Genomic DNA, 16,026 nt, shown 5'->3' with positions numbered 1-16,026 from the left:
TTCGAGCATTCCACGGCGTCGCGATCTTCGGACCTTCGAAGGAATGGAACCGGTCAACTACGATCGGCGGGACATCTTTTGCAACGACGGAAATCCGGAAGCCACTGGTGTACCCGTTAAGCTTGTTACATGCCACGATAACGTCACCTTACAATAGATTTTATAATAATGTACATCTCGAAATAAAAATATCCAAATTACAATCCAGTTAATAAATTTTTCATTAATGTAAGCATAACAGATTACTTGTAGCAAAACATTCAGTAAGATAATTCATAGCTGCCAAAAAAGAGATTTATTTTTACTTCTTTTAATGATTTTTTGTTGACATTATTTAATTTTAATAATAGTTTATTTCTTTTTTTTCTAGTTATAAAAACATCGATTTAATCGACAGCTTGAGAAAGCGGCTCTCGTAATCCTATTGTTCACTGCGTCATTGAGATACGACGTCGAAGCGATGAGGAATAAAATCTAAGTCAAGGAGGATTGTCCTTCCTCTTTCTCTCGTCGTCGTGCGCCAAGGAGTCGGCAAGCAGCTGCGGAATGTCTTCATTAAAATACTCGGGCCCATCATTTATGCAGAGCAAAAACGCAACGAGGTGAGCGAACGAATCCAACATCAACGAGATCGCACGGCGCGACGTAGTTTCTGCAATTTCGCTTTCCATTCTTCTAACGACAGATACGAGAAATAGTCGTTTCATTTCAATTTACTAAACAAAGGTAGTATATATTTCAGAAGTTTCTCCTCTTACATATAAATTTTTATATATAAATTCTGTTTATTATTTTATTTTATTTTATCAGAAATTTGAAAGAGTTCTATGTTTCTTATTCTTCTAAGTAAATTCAAATTTTAGTTTTATATTTAATTGCTGCGATATATAATTCTAAAGCGAATAAATTCATTTATATTATACTTTAATTCTGTATTATTATATTACAGAAGTGAAAATTGAAAATCTTTCGAGGATTAATGTCATTGGGCGCTTTTATTGATCTAAAAAAAGGAATTTAGTGCAGCTGAGTGATTTATCTTCGCGCGATTGTTCAAAGCGCATCGGCATAACAATAGTTACGCGGGTGCATCGTCAGGGTGCACGTGGGTTTCATTTAAGAGTCCTACTATAGACAAGCAGCAAGATCCCTACTCGTTTTCCAGTCACGTCTCATTTGGCACATTCAGCGTGTCGCGTTGAGGGTCCTTCGTCCATTAAAACGCTCCCGCGCGAAGCGGCAGGTGCACCTTGATTCGCGAAAAATCACGCGAAATCAATTATTCTGCATTATTGAATACCTTTTATAATGCTCGGTATAAAATTAATAATGTTTTTATTCAAAATCCCGTGACGGAAGAGAATGGCTTCCAGATTAGAAAATATGCTGTATGAATTCGATAGGAAACATCCCGTATTGAGTTATGATCGAAGATCAGGCCTCGATCCGATCAATGACGCGACGTCGTGCAGTCGCGCGCTCGACAAAGGCCGAAAAAATCTCTAGGAATGCCGACGGGCATTTTTCGGCGGTGTCACCTCAGAGAAGGCTCGATGCTCCCTCTTCCATCCTTCTGCCCCCTCTTTCCTCACACGTCTCCGTGTGTGCTCGTATACGTTCGTTTTGTCTCCCTTCGTAACTCTGTGTTCTCTTCGTTGCCCGCGCGACTCGTCTAGGCAGCTCCTCGTTATCTACCTGCAGCACGGGCCCAGGGGGGTTTCGGGCAGGACCCCGTCGTCGTCGGGCGTCTCGTGTTCCCACGGGCTCGGGGCCCCTCTGACGTACGATGTCCCGAATACGCGACTACAAGGCGTCCTCCTTCTCATCGATATCATCGATTTTTTTCTTCTCTCTCTCTTTCTTTCTCTCTCCTCTCACGCATTTTACTGGTTCCGTTCGCCTGCTTGCTCTTTTCTCCTCTTCTCTATCCCTCCCGCACCTTACTTTAAAATCTCACGGGAAACCGGTAGCTCGAGGTCGTCGTCGGCAGCCTTTAAGCAACTTCCGGATCCCTCGAGACTTCATTCGGTCGTGCGAAAAATATGTACAAATATAAATAAGGTACACGTATGGTATACATACGAACTAATCAAGATACTGAATATTATTTGGTTTAGATATGATATAATATATTAATCGAAATTTTTAAATCGTTATTTTCATAAAATAAAATAACACTTATATTTATTTATTTTTTTTTTCAAAACATAATGAAACGAAGATGTATAGATGTAATTTAACATAATATAAATATTGTATTTATTAATGTGCGAGGAGAGAGAGGTCGACAGCCAGGAATTCGTCTAACAAATGCATGGAAAGTGCGCATAAATCATTTGGATACAAATGCAAGTTTCCACCATTGCCCAGCTGTCTGATATGCATACAATGTCACGACCGCCGTATGTTAGTCCCTTTGCGAAATTTCGGTTTACTGGACAAGTTCGCTTTGACATTGATTTGCACGCTTTGATAGCTGATAACTAGCCACGCAAGTTCTCAAAGAACAACTATCAACACCGATTCGAATTTGAGAAAATACAAGCATACTAAGAACATTTATAATATAATGTACTGATACAAATATTTATCTGATCTAGTGTAACAATAAATTGCATGGAAACATATGAAATAAAATATGAAACAAAGTTTATTTTCACAACACATAATTCTGTGAGACTTGCATTTAAAATTATATTTGTTTTGAAAGTACAATATACATTTTGCATATTTTAACGTTTTGCATATTTTTTATTTTACTTTATTGTTTTTATCATTGCGGTGGCAAAAATGTACATTTAATTAAACTTTGGTAGGATTCCATTCCTGGCTATCTTCATTCTTATTTTTGATTCGTCGAGACCATCCGGTCTGTGCCATTAATAGTACGGCAGCAATAATTATCATAAGAGCCCAAGGTTTCTGTAATGTTAACAGAAAATTAAATTTTTTTAATTATAATTTTTTCTTTTTTTTGTCAGAAACTTCAGTATATTCAAATATTTCAATATTGTATGTTTCAAAATCCAGAATTCACAAGTCACTAAACTTTTATTTAAAATAACGTGTTTTTTAATCTTTATTTATATCTATCATAAATTATGTAAATTAATTTTTCTGACTTTTAAAATTTTTAAATTTCAAGATTATGTATATCTGTATTCTATGTTTTATATTATTTGAATGCATTCTTTAGTATTAGTTTGCACACAACTTTTAGGAAAATTGTTTAATGCACAATTTGAACGTACACTATTATTATTAAACGTAATAAAGAGCACTTACAATCAACATGATTACTGCGATTTTCTTTCAAACAGCTAGTAGTCCGCAATTAACAATTCTGAAATTGATGCTCGAATTTCGACATATTTATACTGACGGCAGCAACTGTGCAAACAAACGCACAGTGCGATCAATACTGAGTAGCAAGCTGACGTTATTTATTCTCATTTTAACGTTCAAATTACGACTTGTTTCTTGTGGAATCAATGAGATTCACACCTACTCTTCCTCCCTTTTACGCTAAATAATCCACAAAAAATTTTCACTTTTCACTTTTGCTTCCCTGCAAAGTTTAACGAATTTTTACGAGACTAACAGAACGTTGAACAGCGGACAAATTAAGAAAAAAGAAAGAACTTCGAAAACTGTCGGGCAAATTCGCAGCATACTTTTCCGCAAGTTAAGTGATTGAGAAAAAAGAAATCCTAAAAATCAGCAGTCCGATTCGAGCCGAAGTCGACGGCGATCCTATCGGCCTTAATCGGTAAGTGATCTTATGCAAATCTGCAGTAGCACCTCAAGGATTCGAAGAAAAAAAAGGTAGGAGGAAAGAAGGGAGCCTCGGAGGCTCTTTCCTCGGCGTCGTGATCAGCTGCCCGAGATAAAATCTTTGCTTGTACCGCGCTGTCTCCGCGCCAGACCACGATCTCAATACACGCGATCACTTTTACATCTTCACGCTGCGCGCGACAAGTCAGAGAATTAATTACATCTTTTTACTCCGCGTTAACCGACAATGCTCTAATGCTAGTAAATCGTATCAGAGTTGCTGAAAAATGTCGAATTCCTTTAATTTTTTATTTCTCTTGGTTTCTATGCATTGCTATTGCAAGATGGAATACTTCATCATGATCGTGACGCGAGCACGAATGGAATCATGCCAACGATGTGAAGCAAACCTTACGGGACTAACCACCAAGAAGCGAGGCGGAGGAGGCGAACCTCGTTTGAACGCTCATCTCTCGCGAATGCCGAACCGCATGATGGTCCAGGAGGCGGCAGTGTTGTACGTCGTCCGGTACGTACGTATCTGAAATACTCTTCGTCCTCGGCGCGGCGGACAGGAAATCGTCGTTAGGCTCGGCGGAATTCAACGAGTGACACCACAAGTCACCGGAATTTGAGCGTCGCATAGCGGGGGTACCGCACGAGCCGCGAGTCTCTTTCCAAGCTGAATTCTGACGGCCGTGAATCCTCGGACTCCCCATCGACTCTTAGGTCCGCATATTTGAAAATCGATTCTGACAACGTTGTTAAACGATCAAGAAATCTAAATATCGCATCTTTAATTCTAGTATGTATATAGAGATAAACATCTCAGGTCTAGAATTATGAGAAAAAAGTGTTAAAAAAATTTTAATACGCCAATCTTAAAGTTCTTATATAATTCTCTTTAGATTTACGGATTCTTAAACGTTTGAATTTCTTAATTTTTGCATCTTGGATTGTTCGAATGCCTCGACCTTCTCACGCGTTCGCATTCCTGCGTGCCCGAGTTTGCGACCTCGTATTGCCGAAAGCGAGGGTATTCCCGGCGAATCCTTCCTCTTATTTTTAACTCGCAATGAACTTCCGAGCGACGACGCGCGGCGCGACGGCGACGGCGACGGCGACGGCGGCGTCGGTGGCGTCGGTGGGTGAAGCGCGGCGCTTTTCGATTGTCGATTTAACCCCGCTACATCCCTCGAAACCGCCGACCATCTATCCGCACATCCCCGCACACCCTCCTGGATGCACCCTTCCTCCCCCATCAATTATTATCGTCCTTCTCGTCCTCGTAGAGCCGACGTCGACGCGGTGTAGGCGCACTACGATTGGGCGCCGGGACGCCCGGCGTCGTCATGGCGACCGACCCTCTTCGACGAGGGCCGTGTAGAGATGGGAGGGCGAATAACTCGCGAAAACACGTAAATTAAACGCACTATGGGGGTTGATGGGGCGGAATGGGGCCGAGTGGGTGTCTCAGACTGTGAAACATAGCCGTCATAAGCGGATATTAAAGCGTCCTTCCTTGGGGCAGGGTCCTTCCGCAGCCCTGAATCGGCTCGTAAACGCCAAATAAAAATTTTCATCCCCTTCCGAGAACGCTTCCGTCCCTGTGCCTCTCATCCCCTTCCCTCTCTCTCTTACAGTAATAAGATGAATCTTCAGGTGAATATCTCTAAGGATATATATTTCTTTTCTTTTAAACATCTTGGATTATTTATCACGAGAGATCCGTTAGAAGAATCTCTGTCTTACGAAATAATAAACAGCCTTCTAAGCTAGATTGAAACTAAATATTTTATAGATTTAATATTAATTCTAAATTATTTCTAAAAATACAGACTTTTCTTCGTATTTAATAAATAATACATGTATCTTTTATTTGCTTATATGTATATTACTAAAGTACATACAAGATAAAGAAAAATCATTTTTCTTTTATCTCATTATTTTCTGCAATAGCAGAATAATGTAAACGCGATTGTCTCACTTGGTTGCTCAAGTAAGAAAAAAGCAAATATTTACAAAATAATTACCACTCTTGATAAGTTTGATGCGAAGAACAGACGTGATCGTTATCAAGTGTGTGATAGCGCACGTGTATATAATCAGTTTTCTTGAATGTCGCGCACTTTGTACCCGTCGCAGGCTGAATGTCGCAGGTGTCTCACGGCGACGTGGCCATTCGTACGCATAGATTACCGTCACTCGTCGTTTCGGCGACTTACACTTGCTGACGACAGTTTTAGTTCTGCAGTCGCCCAACGTGCAAACGCCCTGCCTGTGATCGAGCAGGTGATCACCGGGTTGTCGAAGAAGTCGACTAAGTATCGTTTCCAGCGGTTTCCACGCGACGGACGACACGTGGACAGTGCAGTCTGTCTCCTTCCGTACAATATGTCTCTCGCAGAATGCATCCATAAATTAACTTTTTAGCTTTACGCCATTACTCGCAGCGCAAAAAGCCTCGAGGCTTCCATCTTCGGTACTCGACGTTGTATCATAATATCGTGTACGTATCTTTGCGTATAAACGTCGAATTCAAATTAAATATCTTTTTGAATATATTTATTTTGATATCTGTTAACATCTCTCATCTATTGTCTCTTTAAAATTTATTTTAATTAAAATAAAAAAACCGCAACGATTCGCATGAGCAACATTTTGCATTTGCGCTCCGACAACCTCTGCGCATTTTGATTGGCATTACGTTTTTACAGTTACCTTTCTTGACTTCAATTTTACTTCTTCACCAGTATCGAAGGATCTCGAGGGAGGAGAAAGAACATCCTCACAGCGACTCGTGCGCCTGCGAGCACGCGAAGTCGAACGCGGGCGTGATTTACGCCGACGTAAAAACAGCCGGCGGAACGTATTCGAAATAACCGCGGAATGTCCATATATTTCGGCGGAACGTTAAACGTTTACACGGCAGACGTTTAACGCGCATTGACCACATGGTTTGCCTTTACGTTGTCAACAGAGGTTCACGCTACCAGCCGTTATCGCTTCTCTCCTTCCGTCTGAAGAACACGCCTGATATTTTCACAACAATGTTTCTCGCTATTCCTGCTATCGTAGGTACGCCTGAAAATTACCCATGTGTTCTCCGCGTATCATTTAATTTATAGATTTATGTTGAATTTTAAGAGAAAAATTTAGGTAATTTAAAACCAATATGATTTAGAAAATTCTATGATTTTAATTTCTCTAATAATATTCTTCATTTAATATTTTGTCCGTTTTCTTTCCAATTTTTATTCTAACATGGAATGATTTTTGTCATGTTGGTACGCGGTAAACGTTTCCGCTTACGTATACGTTAACAAAACGAAAAAATTCATGAAAGATTGATCGCAAGAGAAGGTGGTAGAGGAGAGACGATCGGAAGCAGATTAGTGGTTTATCGAAGGGCAATCTACCGATGAGGAGTGGGCGGGGAAGAAGGATAGGAGACGAAGGACTGATGGATCAGATCGAAGAACGCGAGTTGCATTTCAATGTGACCAGCGCGTACGTAAAAGCGTTTCGTGAATTCCACGAGAGTAAAAACCATCAATAGCGTTCGTCGGCGAGAAGGGCCTCAAAGGCGGACGGTGTTTTCGCGATAGCGAGTGAGCCTGGTAGAATGCCTAGGATCATCGCGTCGACTTGATTCGTGCTCCGAGCACGGTCATTTGACGGTCATTTGGGATCGGGGATGATTCATGACGTTTAGAATTTAAGAAAAATGGTATTTTCTATACGATTTTTTATAAAGTGGTCTGGAGTAATTAAAAATAAATTATTATTTAATCGAATTTGATGTTTCTCAATACATGAAATGGTGATTAGAATTATCCTGATACAAATTTCATGCATTTTTTTAATAGTTACTAGACTGTTTTATTACTCGTATCCAGTAACTGGAAGTAAAATTATTGAGGATCCCAAGATATAATGCTTTGCCTGTAATTATTGCGCACAAAAGATGCGCAAAATCTGAATGAAAACAAGGATAATTCAATTAATTAACAAGTAAACTGGAAAACCTGTCCATTAACACTAGACAGTAACTTGACAGGTGTCGACGCATATTTTTGTCAAGAAAACTGCTTCAGTGAATAAAACTATCAAATTCTTGTTCATTTCTTATGTAATATTGTTACAACTAATGAAGAATATTAGATAGTAATAGTTTAATAGATTAGTGTTTAGGAAAACTGCATACATTTCTATCAGGGTAATATGAACCAAACACTGTCTTGAGTAAGTAATAAATAAAAAAAAAATAAGATTCCATTAAACTTTATTTTCTTAAATAAATTATATTGAAAATATGTGCATCTACCATAAACTAAAAAAATGCTTGCATGAGCTGTCAATAAAATATTTTTATCTAATTGTACTCTGTATACTTTGACGATTTTAATTCAATAAATTTTTGATGTGTATTAATTAAAAAAAATTATCTTCAAAATAAAATTATATTTAATATAACTTTATTATAATCATTATTATACGCGTGATCTATTAAAAACGGCAAATAGGTATGGAAGTTCAGGTGCGAAGTACGTGACTCAAGGACTGATCTCAGAATCCAGCGTCCGAAGAGCGCGTAGATAAGGCACTTAGGTGACACGTGCTACGAAAATACACGGCGAAGAACCAACGAAGGGCGACACGACAGAATTAGACGCGGAGAAAGAGGCGCGACGTCCGACCGTTTGTTTTACGGCTTCGCCCGTTTCCACGACATCGAGCGCAATTTTTCTTGCTACGTCCTCCTTTTCTTCGCCGTCCTCGTCCTTCTTCTTCCTTCTGGTACCCGAGCTCTTTTATTCCAGAGAGGACTCGCGACCTGCCGACCCTGCGCTGGCGAGAGATTAATGCCCGCCTTGACGCGATTACTCGCGATATTGTGATAATATTCTGGAATATTCAAAGATTTAATCATAAAATAAAAAATCTGTAAACATAAAATGTATAGTATCTTAAATATGTATTTATATCTTATGATAATTTACAGTTTTTTTTATTTGATATTTTTTAATAAAACACGTTCTGCAATAGTGCGCAAAATCAGAATACTCAAGTAGTAAACAAATTGGTAATTAATCAAAACTTATAATTAATGGTAACTGCCAGGAATTCTGATTAATAGTCAGTATCTAGATTCGCCGATTAAATTCTCGTCAGTTTGACGACGCTTATTTAGATAATAACTGGATAGTAAATCTAGTTAATTTCTAAATAATTATTAATTACCGGTTTCTAATCAGTTTCTAATTAATTTTTATTTAGGTTTTAGCAAAAATGTTTTTTTCTGAGAAAGAAATATTTTAAAAAGCAAAATAAAGAAAACATTTAAAAAAATTCTAAATTATTAGTCAAAAATATTTAAATTAAGATAAATCTTGTTAATTAATTTATTACGTAAAAACTATCATTTACTGATCGATTTGAGCTAGTTACTGATCAGTTTTATCTCAACAAGACTTTCAATTACTAGACAGTTATTGTCCAATAAATTCAAAATGATATAATTAAAAAATAAATTAATAAAAATTTGCCAGTTTTTAAGTAATAACTAATTTTTTCCAAATATTTTTTCTATATAGGTACACTTTGAAAGTTTTTACATTTTTTCTATTCTTTTACATAATTTTTTGTGTAAAGGTTAAAGTACTAAACTTTACTACTTTTTATATAAAGTGTTATTAATTATTTTATATATTGCATTATAGGCATAATCCGCCTCTCTACAATGTACACTAATACGTTAATGAGAACATTTAATCTTTTTGACATCGGTCGAGAATGTCGACGCTCTATTATATTTAAACATCCTTAGAAGGGCTGGCGAAGGTACTCCCGATGTTTCATTTACGGCGCGTCCGCAAATTCGTCAACAGGCACCCCGTTTAAAAATAAGACGTAAGAACGCACCATTCCTGCCGAGACGCACTGGCTTATTGGCGTTTCTGCTCATTAGGATAACCCCGGGGGGTTCCGACGCGATAACTCATTCAGCTCTGAGAAAAAGTAAATAGAGCGAGAAACTGAGAAGCGCGCGACCGAGATTATCGAGAAAACGTTTATTTTTGCTCGTTAATTTCACGTCTCGCTTCCGTCGCTCGTTTGTCTCCAGCCCTTTTCATAATCACGCGTCCCTTTTTGTCCCGAAATGAGCTCAAGCAGGATGTTTCTTGTGCGCCAGGATAATCTTTTCCGTCATTACGATAATATTGTTACGAATTAGTTTGAAGAATGAAATATTTAAGATAAGCTTAAGTTCAAGTAATTTTATCTTTTGTAAAAGTCTTTCCGTGTTTCATTATTACAACGAGATATAAGGATATTATAAAGTTTAATATAAACTTTGTGCAAAAGTTTAATTAAAAATTGACAAACTGTTTAACAAAGAAATAAAATAGCATGATTTTTGTAAAATGTCTCATATTGATGATAGCAAGTTGTTACTGGTAATTACTCTGTCAATTTACTGCTATTAATATTGATTTAGCACATTTATTTATCATGTTTTACGCATTTATATGTTAATAGTTTTTTTATTTTTAATTTAATAAAAAAAGGTTTATTGTAAATTTCATATGAGTAATACATCACTTGGTCTTAGTCAAAGATTCAAAAATTTTTTTGAATATTACAAATTTAATATCATTAATAAGTTTAATCACAATTAAATTTATTTATAAATAGAATATTTATGTAATAACTATGAGTTAAGAGAAAAATTGTTATTAATCATAATTAAATGAAGCATTAAAAAATATAAATAAAATATATCTTATTATACATAAATTTTATTTTTACATTACATTTATTTTTTTAAAAAGTTTTTTTATTTTTTAATTGCTTTTTGTAGTATAAAAAATTTAATTACTGACAATCGATTACATCAATCGATTACATCTAGTACTAAAATTACTTTTATACCACAAATCGATATAACAGAATTAGTGACTTAATATAACATTAATCTTTTTATTTTATTTATAAATGATAAATTCTTATAAACTTTGCATTATAATAAGATTATTGACTATTAAACTATAAAGAAATCGAGATATATTTAAAATTGCTAATGTTTTATCAGTATAGTTACATCTTGGAGAGGGATTGCCATTATCTACCAGAAATCCGTTAATAATATTGGGATCTGTAAATGACTAGGAGCACTTAAATGCTTTCCGTTCAGTGACACAGGTCGACAATTCAAATACCGTTCTATCTCCTTTGGTATTCAATAATTAATAAAAATAAAACAACGCTTCGTCAACGCTACTAAAAGAAATGTCATTGTTAAATGACCGTAGTACTTTTGGAGCATTAGAAAATGTTAAATTTTTGTTGTCTAAAAATTATATAATCGATAAAAACCAATTTTTATTGATTATATAAACTTATAATAAATGTTAAATAAAACTAAAATTTTTCTTTCTTTTGTTATTTATCAGTCTACGAAATCTTGAAGGAACTTTTGATAAGATTGCAAAAAATCAATACTGTAAAATTCTTTGGTATAAATAACAGTTGCTTTTTAATCATAGAAAAGAATTTATAACTAAAAATAGATCTTATATAAAAATAGAATTGAACAATGTCTCATTATTTAATAAAATGCTATATTGCTTACATTTCTTACCTTCTATTTATTTCAATGAACCCACCCTCGAGGAAGCTGTCGGTAGAGCAGAAAAATCAATACTGTGCAGCGTTGCCATGTCGAATACATCAAGGATTGAGTGTCGGAGGCTTTATGAGAAAGTGGTTTTCGTCGCAGGGGGTGAGAAAAAAGCAAAGGAAAAATTCAAGAAAGTCTGATCACATGTGGGTCATGACTACGCCGTACCTCGCGAGTACGTAGCTCAAGTGTGTCGTTGGTTTCTTACAGTTCGTTCCTTGTGTTCAGGGTTGCACGAGACGAGTGTCCTCCAAGAGACGAGTGTTGTCATGTCATGCATGCTTCTCATGGAACGTCAGAGTTTTTTCTGAGAACTTCTTTAAAATTCACATTAAACATGACTGATAAATTAGTTGAGGGATATATTTAAATACCTGCAGTTGAACGGACTTTATTTTTAATAAACTCTATTATTATGCTAAAATTCAAGAATAAAAAAATATATTAAAACAAAACTTGAGGATTTGAATAATCAAAGCTCGAAACAGTTTGAAAATACCATTGAAAGTTTTAAAATCGTAGAAATAAAAATAATAAATATGCATAAATTTTGAAGATAAAAAATATTAAAGTTTAAGTTAGAACAAAGTGTTAAAAATGTCAAAAACATATAAATAAAAAAATTTGGAATTAAGTAATCTTTTTTGGAGGTTGAAAAATTTTAAAAAGAATTTCAAAATAAAAAGAGAGAGAGAGAGAATTGAAAAATTCTCAAATCTATCTAAAAGAAGTAAAAAGCTTTCTTGTTATTCTTGTTTTCTTCGATGAATGAAATATATAAAATTATCAAATAAAAAAGCACACTGATATTACCTAACGATTGACTCTTATAAAGTCTAGTAAGGCTTCCGATTAAATCATGCCCTGATTTTCAGGATATCAGCATGAGCTTCTGTCCACGGAGACGCTTTCGCATCACTCCTATGCGAGCTCTGGCGGCATTTTTCCTGATGTTCGTATTGTTTTGGTATAACCTCAATCGGCAAGAGATTCCGCAGCAACCGTGTAGCGTGCCCGAAGAATTTACTGAAAAATTACACGACCTTGCATACAGGTATTTAAATAAATGCCTAAAAAAATTAAATATATAAAAAATATTATTAGATGTCCAATAGAGAGAGAAAAAGTACATTTCATATTTTTCCTCTTACATTGATTTCCACCAAATGTAAAATAACTTTAAATTCAGTATAACTTATTCTTTATCTCTCTAATTGTTAGAAAAGGATACAGAGTAAGTTAAGCCGACATTAAAGTTGATCTACATTAATAGAAAATGAGCATTAATCATATGCCTTAAATTTTAAGTTAGAAGAAAACATTAATAATATGATATTCTCTTGATTATTAAATTAAATTAATATTAAAAGGTATATCTTTTTAATTTTTAATGCATGAAGCATGTCCAGATAGCAACGTATATTTTTAAAAAGACGTCTTTCAAGATATCTTTTACACATGCGAGTGGTCTGGGTAATTATTAATGTAAGATTAAAACGTTTATCATTAAAAAAATTTGTACGTAATTTCAATAATTTTACCAGGGCTCACTTGGTTCTCACTAAATTGGGCATCGTCCACTTTCTCTGCTTGGGCGGCCTTTGGGGTCAAGTTCGAATAGGCCGCGCACTGCCGTGGGCTCGTAAAGTGGAGCTATGCCTGGTCGACACTCTTCGCGACGATGTCTTAATCACAAAAGCCTTCCGGGAAGTTGGTTTGAGTGCAACCTATCTTCACGCGGCGGGGATTTACAGGATACAGGAGCACGAGGTCGGCGAGGATGCACCCAAGGTGGAGGTGGTCGTTTTCGAGGAAGACGCTGTGGTAAGAAGAAATTGTTAAAAAAATCTTTTGTACATTTTACTTAAATTGAATTTTATATTAACGAGCATTCTTTAATTAGGTGCGTAAAGTTTAAATAAATGATAATTCTTAAATAATGCGCGTAAAATCGAAGAGAGATTGTTAAAACCACCGTTTTGTTAATACTTGCTTTAAATTGCTTCGCATTGTCAGTTTTACTATCACTGTAATTACTAGTTATAACTCATTCTTGCTTTTACGTCAAAAGCGATATTTGTATTCCATAAGATTGCGTTTTAAACATCCAGCACTTAAATGCAAATTTAACGCTTTATGTCTTATTGTCTTTACGCTTTTATGGAACATTGGAGGAAACTCGAATGTACAATTTCTATACGCTTTATAGCGCATCCTGTATGTAGGACAGGCGAAGAACTACTCCTTTGGTAGCGCCAGTTTGTCTATAAACTGGCGATGCAAACGCCTTATTGCCCCTCATTTGTATGTATTACGATCCAAATTGCCAGATTTCCCGACAAAGCCATTAATTTGTACCATACATTACGTACCAAATACATCTTAGATTTCCTGAATTTAAGAAGCGTACATATCTGGTACTGATCTTGTTGAAGACCGTATTGTCTTTAAAAAATTTCTGATTGAAGAAAGCTTTAAAGATAATCCAAAAAGGATAAAAAAACATAGAAAGAGACGTCGTTAACACCTCTGGAAGGTTCAATCGTATTGACGTTTGCAGACGCAGATGGTGAGGAGGGTCGGCTGGACCAGAAGGGTCCTGCCTCCGGACTGCGAATTTTCACCGAGTCTACAGTGCTTTCCGCCACAATTAGTGATACCTCCTCTACCGGCGAAACAATTCGGCGGTCGATTGATGCCTGTGCCACGAGAAGGCATAGAATTACAGAAGTATCATTATCCCAACGATTGGTGGCTGGAGATCAAACCCACTGACTGTACCGAGCCCCAAGAGACGAACGTGTAGTGTACAATCATGGTGCAATTAATTCTAGTATGATATTAGAACACAGTATAATTCGCTAGATCGGAACATTTGGTTCTAACCTGTTATTCAATTAGCTTGGATATAGTCCAGTTATAGTTTAGTTGATTTATAGTGCCCAATAAAATAATTAGTTTGAACTACAATGAAGAAAGGCACTGAGATATTTTATTATAATCAAGATACTTTCTAGAAGTAGACGACGAATAGAAAATGTACATGTGATAATAACGGTAGATATTGAGTTATTGTGTAATTTTGTTCATAGATTTAATTTATCCTTCTAAAAAAAGTTCGATCAGCGTACACAAAGTGACAACGCAATTACCGCTTATAGAAAGTATTCAAGTGCTGTCATAAACAAAAAACGTACGATTAGTGTTATTGGTAGTGAGACTATCTGCTAATCATCGTAGCGATTGTACTGTTAGATGATTACGAATAGATGACAATTATAAGTCTCGTCGTGTTTCTCATTCTTTAGATTTTCTCTTAAATTACTATATCATTTCCATTTTTATATCTTGTATTTTTATTTTTCTTGAGTTTTTGCTTTAAAATTAATTAAAATTATTAAGTATTATAAATTTGTAATTAAAACTTTATATACATTTACTGAAATTATCGAACGACTTTTTACGCATTTTTACATTTTTAAAAAATCTTTTTTTATTAGTCAAAAGCTGGGAATTTTTAAACACAGTAACATTCACACTACCATAAGTGCTAAGAAGATTAAAGTACATGTATGCACAAATACATGTTTAATGTTCATATATTCTTCGAAGCGCAAAGTACTCTATATCTAATCACGATGTTATTGAGAAAATATATAATAAGAGGTAAAGTATGTGTACTTAAAAGGCATTGTTAGCTTTAACTTTCTTAATTATACACTTATTTACACGTTTATACAAAAAACGCTTTTTATACGGAAAACATGTCTTCTTAAAACGACGTACTTTATTTAAGTAATTAATTATAGGTGATTATTACTTCAATAAGCAATCTTGTTACAATTTATTGTAAGCCGTAATAATCGTAATTATTCAATGCAACATGGTGAGAAACAATAATATGCAATAATAAAAAATGTATTTGTTGTACTTCTACTGTTTGCGCGCAAACTTGTGTTAAATATAATTATAACGATTATGAATGTAATTGTAACAATACACTTTGTAATGTTATAGTTACTTCCTGAAATCTTCCAGGGATGGAATAAAAACCATAAAATGTATTAACATGTCTTTTGATTTATTTTAAGGAATTTAAGGTAATTATATTTCTATTTATGACGACCGAGCTCTTCCTCTATAATTAGACAGAGAAAGTTCTCAAGAGCTCGTACAGAATCTCTACTATGACCAGATAGATAAACAACACAACAGCAACATCATTCAAAGCAATGAGCACTTCTAGCTTAAGGAAATGTTCTTAATCTTAAGGAAAGTAAATGCGCGCACGCATTACCATGCGTTCCTCGTTGAAAGTATCTCGAAAGTAAGTACCTCTCTTTATGAACGCCTCCGTTCACTTTTCACTACGCTGGAACTACGGCTCATCAATTGCTATAGCAATTTTTCAGCACGAACATCTCTTCCACGCCGTTGCTTTTTTTTAAACTCGATAGATTATTATCTTAATAAATATTGTAATTATTATAAGTTATTTTTTATTATTAATTTATATTAATAAAAGAATAATTTTTCAAGACTTTTTAGAAATAATCTTTAACACATTA

General features: G+C 35.3%; 1 protein-coding gene and 1 long non-coding RNA gene across 2 annotated transcripts; one reads left to right on the top strand and one right to left on the bottom strand.

Moving 5' to 3' along the window:
* Window positions 1–2,632: 2,632 nt before the first annotated feature.
* Window positions 2,633–3,365, bottom strand: LOC105197195. Its single transcript, XR_850806.2, has 2 exons — window positions 3,286–3,365; window positions 2,633–2,922 (listed from the first exon to the last, which is right to left on the bottom strand). It is a non-coding gene; the product is annotated as an uncharacterized LOC105197195 (long non-coding RNA).
* Window positions 3,366–11,478: 8,113 nt separating this feature from the next.
* On the top strand, window positions 11,479–14,745 carry LOC105197245. Its single transcript, XM_011163640.3, has 4 exons — window positions 11,479–11,633; window positions 12,334–12,512; window positions 13,003–13,282; window positions 14,019–14,745. The coding sequence occupies exons 2-4, from the start codon at window positions 12,343–12,345 to the stop codon at window positions 14,262–14,264; spliced, it is 696 nt and encodes a 231-aa protein (XP_011161942.1). The 5' UTR covers window positions 11,479–11,633; window positions 12,334–12,342; the 3' UTR covers window positions 14,265–14,745.
* Window positions 14,746–16,026: the final 1,281 nt, after the last annotated feature.

Source organism: Solenopsis invicta, chromosome 7, assembly GCF_016802725.1.
Source record: "Solenopsis invicta isolate M01_SB chromosome 7, UNIL_Sinv_3.0, whole genome shotgun sequence".
NCBI classification, from domain to species: domain Eukaryota; kingdom Metazoa; phylum Arthropoda; class Insecta; order Hymenoptera; family Formicidae; genus Solenopsis; species Solenopsis invicta.
Note: the sequence above shows the minus strand (reverse complement) of the source record. Positions and strands in the feature narration are given on the sequence as shown.